Here is a 9652-nt window from a genome sequence, read left to right as displayed (position 1 = left end):
CCCCCCCCCCCCCCCCCCCCCCCCCCGGCACTCTTTCTCCTTAGTTTGCCTTTTTTAGGATGTTGCAGGAAAGGAGTTTTGCTCCAGTTACCTGACAAAAGGCAAGTGATAGCTGCAAATTCTGTCTCGGGTAAATGCAAGGACGGAAACAACAGAGAGTACTGCAGGTTAATGCTGTGACAGCAGAGCTGCAGATAGTTTGTGTGCTGACAGAGTGACCTGGGAGATTGGGCTGGCATAGCAGGGTGTTGCAGGTGAAAATTGAAATGCTTTTGGCTGAGCTTTGCAGAGCTGCAGGGAGCTGTTGTGCTCTTGTGAGGCCTTGTAGGTAGTCTGTTTATACAAAGGCGGTGAGGAAGACATTCTCTAGAGTCTATAGCTATGGATCCAAATATGTCAGTAATGTTCTATCAGATGCAAAAATGTGAAGCAATCTGTTAATGTTAAGGGTTAAGACTTTCCCTGGGAATTTTTTTGTGACGTGCAGAGCTATTTGGGGTGAGGAGAGAGGTCAACCTCCTTGACCTGTTCAGCACTGGACCTACCAGCAGGAGGCCAGCTGTGTACTAATCCATGAGCAACTGGACTGAAACCAGCATCCCACAGACCACCCAGCAGCAACTGGACTTGCCGCTCCTTTGAGTCTGGGTCTTGCCTTGGATAATGCTTGGGAGGCGATGCCTCAGAGGAAGCACAAGGACACCTAATAATGGAAAACTACTCCCTAATCTGCCTGTTTGTTTCTCCTTGTCATTGGCCACTGCTGATCAGGGGTCAGACCAGTACAGGCGCTTTAGAAGTGAGAGGCTGCTTAACTTCCCTGGTCAATCTTTTTTCCCAAACCTAGATCCAGAGTTGCACTGGCAACTTACAGAGGAAAGGCTCTGAATAGCCCTCTCCCATGCCCCATTGGCCATCTCATGGGAACCAAACCATTGCAAAGGGACTTCCTGGCACAGCAAGCCCAGACTTCAGCTAGTACAAGCAGCTCCTACAATCCCAGTCAGAAACAGATCAAGCTTCAAAGCAACCAGGGCAGTGGCTCTCAACCTTTTTAGACTTGAGGCCAGTCAGAAAATGCTGGCTCTTAGTTTTCACCTTATTTTGACTACAAAAAAATAATAGGACAATTCTTCCATTGCAAATAACTCATGAGATTATAACAGGACAGAATGTTTATAAAAACACTGTGGATGCCTATGTGAAAATTCTGGGTTTATCTTGAATCGCATTTGCACACCTAGCAGTGCTAACATTACACAGCACCCTGGTTGAGAATCACTGAGCTAGGGTTCCCCTGGGGAAAGGGAAAGGGATGGGTTGTCCATGCTGCTCTACTGTAGCCTGCATGCAGTGGCAGAGCTGTGGGGGACCCATCATCCTATCAAAATGTGATTACAAATCCCCATGCAAACAGACCAGTAAGGAGGTTTCTTGGTCAGGTCCCATCAACTTCTCCATTATGTCCTAAAAAAACAAAACAGCTCCCCCTCCCCCCCACAAAAAACCCAATAGCTTTCCAAATGTTATTGATGCCGAGCTGTTTTCCTAACGGACAGCCCTGGCCCTTTGCAGGGAGAGAGGGGAGCAGGATGCAGGTAAGGCTGGTTGCGAGGGGATGTTGCCCTCTGAGGCCAAAGGCCCAGGAGAACCCAAACTCCCTGACAGGACTCTGTGTGGGGACAGGCCCAGCCACCACCCCCACCACCGCTCCAACAGAGAATAAGTGTTGCTTCCTGCAGCCTGCCATGGTCAGCTGCAGTGGCAGGCACAATGATGGTGTTCAGGATGCTTTTGGGTTACTGTGGTCCTTACCCAGCCCTTCCATTCCTAGGAGGGAGGGAGGATGTGGTCTCACCCTCCTCCATCCAAGGAGCTGTGTGTGGCAGGAAAGTACAGATGGATTTTCTGGCAGGAAAGGTGGGGATTCCCAGTATTAACTTGCTGGTGCAATGTGATTTAAGTGGGGGTGGAGGGAGGAGGAGGAGAGCATTGATTTGTTTAGTGGGAGGGAGGCAGAGCTGCAGTGTTCATTCAGTCAGCTGTGAGATGGTCCTCTGACCAGGAGGATCTGTGGCTTTGGGGAATAGCTGAGCTTTACAGGCAGCTTAAATGGGATGTTTGGTAGCAGTAGACAGTCTCATGGCCAGAAGAGGTGAATTTTTCAGTCCCCACGTAATTAAACACAGTGCCTGAAATGCCATTGGCCAGATTCTCCTCTTTTACCAGCCTAAGCCAAGAACAGTGTTGCCAACCCCACACCGTTGAATATCACAAGGTGTGCTGCTTAGTGTCACAAGATCTTAAAAAAAACAAACAAACCCCAGGAGAACCAAAGATTTTTAATGAAAACATTTTATTGAACCAGCTGTATTAATATACTCCCTGGACTGTCCTGGCAACAACCTTCCAACCCTACTTTAGAAAATAATCATATATGGGGTTTGTCTTGTGGTGTTTGAGCCTTCAAGGTTCCTGCTGTCCAGCATTTCTCCCCAGACCTGAGGGCTGAAAACTTCCTCTTTCTTTTTTAATAAAAGCTGATATTTTGCCAAACATCAGAAGCTTTAAGAAACAAATCGCATATTGCAAGCCACTTGCTGGCAGGAGTCAACAGTTTTGCAGAAGTAGTTCTAATGGAGGCATCGGTACCAGGTTCTCAGCTGGTGAGAATCAACATAGTGCCATTGAATGAATGCTGCTTTACATTTCTGACATACCTGGGCATTCCTCTAAAGCAGTGATGTTCAGCCTGTGGTCTGCAGACCCCTGGGGATCTGCAGACTATGTCCAAGGTGTCTGCAAAAGATGACTATGGTCAATCAAAAACACGTGACTACCTACACTTACCATTCAGAGGGGTCCGCACCTCCGTTTGAAGTTTCCAGAGGGGTCTGCAAATGAAAAAAGGTTGCAAACAACTGCTCTAAAGTGTTCCTAGTCCTGCAGACTCTCCCTCCCCCATTAGAGCTTGCTGTGTTCGTAATTGTGCTGGTGCCAACTGTAAACCCTTCTGTCTCAAAGGTCTCTGGAGTTCGCAGTTATGAGGTTTTCAGCTGCCTTCAGTCACACATTAATATCTTTTACTAGGCACTCCCTTTCCTGACAGCCTTTGGAACTCTTGACTGCTTCAGGCTGCTCCCTTCCACTTTGTGAATTGTAGAAGAGCAGGACAGCTAAATTTTAGTCTTTGCTTAATCCTTGTTTTGCCAAGTGACTTAGGGGCATCTGCCCACGTCAGCTGCCCAAAAGAAATCTACCCAGTGGCTGAGCCCATCAGGTGCAGGACAGCTGGATAAAAGTTCAGAGCTGCCTTGTGAGTTCTGAGTCAGCGAGTGAACCTAGTACCCGTCACAATTTGTGTGGGAGGTGTGACTATTCCAGGAGTGCAGCAGGTTCAATGGCGAAGACTGATGATGTAGAGTTGGGAATGGGGCTTTAGAGAGAGCGGCCTCGGAAACACCACACGGTTTGCTTGGATCCAGAGCTTGGAAGTTATCCTCAGAAAACTGTTGAGAGGGCTGCGTGCTCCAAGAGACTGCAGAGAATCCACATGCATTTGTGATATAGCTCTGATGCAGAAGCTAATGCAGACAATTGGAAATTACGACAATTCCTGCTCTTCCTTCTCTCCGTTTGATTTTCTGTATGATTTTAGGTACATTTGTGACTCTCGTCCTCAGAGCATCTACGCCTTGTGTAAGTTAAGAACTTAACACCTTTCCCTTCTCATCCTTCAAGCATAACCTAAGAGGTGGATTATTTCTCCTTCTCCATCCCCTTCCTGCTCCTCACCCATGTTGGTCAAGAGCTGCTATAGGAAAGATAGATCACAAATGGTTTTGGATTTAATCTTGAATAGAGAAAGGTCCATAAGTCATAATTTCTCTCTTGTGGAAATGCATTCCATAGTCCACCACCGGTTCTGCTTCCTATGACAGCACCACCTTCCACCCTTGGCTTTGTTTCCCTAGAGCTGTTCTGGGTAGTAGTGGAAGGATAAGCGCTGTCTGCTGTGCACCGACCTTTCGCCCCTTGCAAGATTTGGAACTGGAGTCTCTGTTCAAAGCCAGTGTAAATGTTGAAGCAGGGAAACCTGATCAGGATGGCCTACTGCTGTGAGCAGGTGACTTGGTGTGTTTTATATGAGGCTGAAGCTTTCATAGGTGGCTGTGCTTGGTCTCCCCTGGGAGCAAAGTTTCAAAGGTGAAGGGGATCTTTGTCCTATCTTTCCCCTGTCCCCAGCATTGGTGTTCATCATGCCTCCATGAAAAGTCAGCTGCTGTAGAGAGGGATGTGGTCTGTGCTTGTCCCTTATGCTGCCCCAGACCTGCTGATACACCATCCACACCCGATAAACATCTTTTCCTTTCTGGAGGGTTGGGCAGGGTGAGAGCTCATATATTCTGCTTAGACTTTGATTGTTGTCACTATTCCACCCTGCAATGACTTTCCTCTCCCCCTTTGACTGGGCAACTGGCATTTGGGTAAATGGAATGGACAGTGTATCACTAATGAAGGGGAGAGCACTTCTGATTCTGTTTTTGGCTGGTCTTTCCCTTGGACCCATCTCCTTGGCATAATGGTTCTAACTGGGAACGTTTGTTCTAAAGATGCCATATCCAGCCGCAGCCTGCTGAGCAATGTTCCCTCTAAGGAGCAGCAGTCTGTGAGTGTGCCGCCTCGGTCCGGTTCGGGACACTTACTGAAGGGGGCTGGGGCCAGGGGCCGGATGCTGGAGGCTGGGGCCAGAGGCTGGGGAGCTGGAGCTGGAGGCTGGGAGCCAGGGGCCAGAGGCCAAGGGCTGGAGCTGGGAGCCAGGGGCTGGGGCTAGGGGCTGGAGCCGGGGGCTGGCACGGGCTCCGCCAGCTCCGGGGAAGTGCTCCGTTCCCACGCATCAGGCCCTGATGCCACGTGCCTCCTCGCTTCCCGAGGTTATGCGAGGGAGCAGAGCAGTGCCCCGGAGCCGGCGGAGTCTCACTGGGGCAGGCAACGGCTCCCCCCCGAGGGGGGGCAAGGCAGGGGGGGGGGGGGCCCGAGGTGAGGCAAGGCAGGGATGGAGGCTGGTGCGGGCTCTGCCGGCTCTGGGGAAGTACTCCAGTCCCCAGCCCTGATGTGGGGGAGCGGAGCACTTCCCCAGAGCTGGTGGAGCCTGTGCCAAGCTCCCACCCCAGTCTCTCCTGGTGCACAGCCTTGAAATGGCTGTGTGCAGCCACACTTTTAGTTGTGCACGGCCACGCACCTTAGAGGGATCCTTGCTGCTGAGCCTTGGCACATAAGAGTCAGAAGATAAAGGGGCAGAACAGTAGTTCAGTCTCCCAGTGGCTAATCATCAGAGCTGTTTAGGACTGCCTCTGCTATAGACCTCCGTCCAGTCATGTCCTCTCTTCCACATCAACCTTCTATCCCAGGGACAGGTAAAATATGGCTTGCGGGCCAGATCCAGGCCGCCAGGTGATTTCATCCGGCCCATGGGCGGGTGCCCACCAATTCCTTGTATCTTGCTCAGCCTGTCCCTGCCCCTGCCCCTGCTGCACTCACATGAGGCCCGAGCCCCACCCACTCCCACCGGGGCAGCCTGCTGCACTTTTACCCTTGTGCGAGGGAGGGCCCTAGACAAAACACAGCTTCTGGGCAGGGCCACTGCTGCCACTGCCAAGGGAGCTGCCCAGCTGCTACTTGTGCACCCTGGGCAGCAGGTAGGTGGGGAGAAGCTGAAGCTAGGTGGGAGCACAGAGTCCAGGGCCTGCACCCAGCAAGGTGGCAGGAGCCCGGGTCGGCCTGGTTCCATCGCACAGGGCTCCCCGCAGTTCATGTGCAGCTCCTGGTATTCGTGCACCACTTCCCCCACCACGCAATGGAGCTGGCAGCCTTGCCGTTCCCTGCCACCATGTGCAGCTCCTGGCACTCCACCAGAAGTGGCGGGGAGCCCCAGGAAATGGAGCCAGGCTGGCTTGGCCCCACTCCCTACTTCCCAGAGGAGTCCTAGGATCTGCATGTGGTGGCAGGGAGTGGGGCCAGGCCGCTGGCTCCATCTCGCAGAACTCCCCCATCCAGGCACACGGCTCTGGCTGAGTCCTGGGAGCTGCATGTGAGGTGCAGGGAGCTCTGTGCAATGGAGGCCTGCCGGCCCACTCCATTCCTTGCCGCCACATGCAGCTCCCAGAAGTGGCCAGAGCTGTGTGGCACCGCCCGCACGGGCTGTGAGTGCCCCAAGAGCCTGCCGCTTGGTGCTGCTGCCACTGCTGCTGGCAGCGGGGGCAGTGGGCAAACGCTGTCCCCCACGCACAGCCACACTCCTCCACAAGCCATGCACTCACAGCCTCACACCAACCCACCCTCACTAACTCCCCCACACACAATATACAAGAGTAAGAATTTATTTTAAGCTACTACGTAATCACCTCTACATATACTACGCAAACACATGTAAATCAGAACAAAAATAGTTTTTTTTAAATAAAATTAAAATATGTTATAGTAGATGTTTGATTTTTAGCATATGACTTGGGTTTTTTTCTAGTTCCAAGAAGGCACCCCCCCACACACACACCCCCATGAAAAGGAGTGCTCCTGGAGGCAAGGAGAGGGACTTCTGGTGGCAAAGGTCAGGGGTTCGGGCCAGGACTTCTGGTCCTAAGATGGCGGCCAGGGGGCAGGGCACCTGGCAAGGGGCGGGACTGCCCTTGCGGCCCTCGGCCACTCGCTAAATCTCATTAAGCAGCCCTCCAGCCGAAATAATTGCCCGCCCCTGTTCTACTGCAAATCCCTCCCTCTGTCTTGCTTTTCTAGCATCTCCTTGGCCTTAGGATGTGATGCCATAGGAGCGATCTCTCTGCGTTTTGTCCTCTCCTCCCCTCAGTCTCCTGCTCGTATCCAGCCTGCTAGGTGTGGAGGCCTCTGGGCCAGAGCTGCGTGTTTCCGTCCCCTGCCCTGACACCCGTGGGGTGCTGAGAAGCACTTGGGCTTGGAAAGGTCAGGTTTGGTGAAGTCGCCAAAGGCATTCAGCCTGTTGAGCACAACCTGGGGGAGGGAGGGATTGGTTTTGGATTTAGCTTCCTCAAGATTTAAGGGAAAGATTCAGGCTAGATGAGTTTGGACCTCTCTCTTTAGTTTTCCCCTGGGATCTTTCTACCCCACCACTGCCACCACCCCTTTTTACCCAAAAAGCCCAAGTAAATTTGTAGCCAAGTAGCAGTTTAACATGCTTTCTCACTCTGGCTTTTCCTTAGGATGAAGATGAGACGCCACAAACTCTTTTTGACTCTCTGCATGGCTGGTCTCTGCCTCATTTCCTTTCTGCACTTCCTCAAGGCCCTCTCTTATGTCACCTTCCCCCGGGAGCTGGCTTCACTTAGTCCCAACCTTGTCTCCAGCTTCTTCTGGAACAATGCACCGGTCACGCCGCAGGTCAGTCTTGAGCCGGGGGGACCCGAGTTCCTCCGCACACCACTTTACTCCCACTCACCCTTGCTCCAGCCCCTGTCTCCCAGCAGAGCCAGTGAGGAGCTACACAGAGTTGAGTTTGTTCTGCCAGAAGACACAGCAGAGTATTTTGTCCGTACCAAAGCCGGTGGCGTCTGCTTCAAACCAGGCACCAAGATGTTGGAGAAGCCACCAGTGGTCCGGCCAGAGGAGAGATCAGATGGTGCTACGTCGGGGCGGCCAGCCCGCAAGCCGCTGAGCGCCAGTGGGACCAAGCGGCGCAAGTGGGTGGAATGCGTGTGCTTGCCTGGCTGGCATGGTCCAAGCTGTGGGGTGCCCACTGTGGTCCAGTACTCAAACCTGCCCACCAAGGATAGGCTTGTGCCACGGGAGACACCCCGGCGGGTCATCAATGCCATCAACGTCAACCACGAGTTTGACCTCCTGGACGTCCGCTTCCATGAGTTGGGTGATGTGGTAGACACCTTTGTGGTCTGCGAGTCTAACTTTACGGCATACGGCGAGCCACGCCCGCTCAAGTTCCGTGAGATGCTGCTCAATGGCTCCTTCGACTACATCCGCCACAAGGTGCTGTACGTCTTCCTGGACCACTTCCCCCTCGGCGGGCGCCAGGATGGCTGGATTGCCGACGACTACCTGCGCACCTTCCTGACCCGGGATGGCATCTCCCGCCTCCGAAACCTGCGCCCGGATGACGTCTTCATCATTGATGATGCGGATGAGATCCCAGCCCGTGATGGCGTGCTCTTCCTCAAGCTCTATGATGGCTGGACAGAACCCTTTGCCTTTCACATGCGCAAGTCCCTCTATGGCTTCTTCTGGAAGCAGCCAGGCACCCTGGAGGTGGTCTCTGGATGCACAGTGGGGATGCTGCAGGCCGTCTATGCTACCGATGGGATCCGCCTCCGCCGCCGGGAATACTATACCATGCCCGGCTTCCGGCAGTATGAGAACAGCACGGGACACATCCTGGTGCAGTGGTCACTAGGCAGCCCTCTCCATTTTGCTGGCTGGCACTGTTCCTGGTGTTTCACACCAGAGGGCATCTACTTCAAACTGGTGTCAGCCCAGAATGGGGACTTCCCCCGCTGGGGTGATTATGAGGACAAGCGGGACCTCAACTATATCCGGGAGCTGATCCGAACTGGGGGGTGGTTTGATGGCACCACCCAGGAGTACCCCCCCGCTGACCCTAAGGAACAGATGTACGCCCCAAAGTACCTGCTAAAACACTACGAGCGGTTCCACTACCTCCTGGAGAATCCCTACCGGAGGGCAGAGGTGGCTGGGTGAGGGACGTGGGGCGAAAGAGTAGGGTATTTCCTCTTATGGGTTTTTTTTCCTGGTTTTGTTTTCAGCTGGGGTGTATCATTTCTCTCCAGTCTCTGCCTCTGGAGTGGAGCTGGGGGGGGTTATTCCCAGTCAAGTTCATGAGGGAAGGAGAAGAAGTGGGAACCTGCCCTGGGAGCAGGCAAAAACAAAACAAAAAACTTTGGCACATTCCCTCTACTTTGACTGCTGAGAGAGAGGAGAGTCATCTCATCCAAGCAGCAGATCCTCCTACAGGGAAGGGATGAGAAGGAGAGAGAACGCACAGCTGCCCTCACCTCTCCCTATGGATCAGGGGTACACACACACAGGAGCCTGGACTTGTCAGTGAACAGGCAGGTGCCAGCAGAGGTGTGTCTGAGAGTGTCTCGTGTGTGCTGCTATGAGTTTGTGCACGGGTGAGTGTGCAGAAGCATCTTTGTATGCATCTGTTGTCTCTTTGTTTACCTCTGCAATCCAGTGGTTTTTGGGTGAGGGTAGCCACCTCTCCTCCAAGGTGTCCCCCTTCCTCCCAGAATGCAACCTCCTCCCACTAACCTAATACCAGTACATCTCTCCTGGGCACAGTTCTCTGTCTAATGTGCTGCCATGCTCAGAGCTGACGTATAGGGGAAGTGAAGCATAAGGTGGAACTCTACCTTTGCCACCACACTGCCTGCGTTTGCTCAGCCGGCAGAAAATCGAGTGTGTTGTCCCTGCCTCTCATCCAGGTTGGAATGAACTGCAGGGGACTTCACTAGGGAGGTCATGTGCTGGTGAATGTGTGGACTAGCATGTGCATGAGTGTTAATGTTAATATGCACAGGTACAGGTATTTGTGGGTTGGTTTGTCACCAGTATCAGGTGGAGGAGTGAGTGTGTGTGCATGTGTGTGTAT

The 9652-nt window shown here is 52.9% G+C and overlaps 1 protein-coding gene across 3 annotated transcripts in view; it reads left to right on the top strand.

Moving 5' to 3' along the window:
- The window catches only part of MGAT3 (mannosyl (beta-1,4-)-glycoprotein beta-1,4-N-acetylglucosaminyltransferase), a 58236-nt gene extending 49491 nt beyond the window's left edge, over window positions 1-8745 (top strand). For all 3 annotated transcript variants that reach the window (XM_025211335.1, XM_025211334.1, XM_006029833.2), the window contains one exon: window positions 7233-8745. In XM_025211335.1, coding sequence (XP_025067120.1) covers window positions 7233-8739 — 1507 coding nt within the window. In that variant the 3' untranslated portion in view covers window positions 8740-8745. The remainder of the gene's footprint in view (window positions 1-7232) is intronic.
- The last annotated feature ends 907 nt before the right edge of the window (window positions 8746-9652 follow it).

The sequence above is a fragment of the Alligator sinensis genome, unplaced genomic scaffold (assembly GCF_000455745.1).
Source record: "Alligator sinensis unplaced genomic scaffold, ASM45574v1 scaffold215_2, whole genome shotgun sequence".
Classification (NCBI taxonomy): Eukaryota; Metazoa; Chordata; order Crocodylia; family Alligatoridae; genus Alligator; species Alligator sinensis.
The sequence above is the reverse complement of the archived record's forward strand: the minus strand, read 5'-3'. Positions and strand labels throughout refer to the sequence as shown.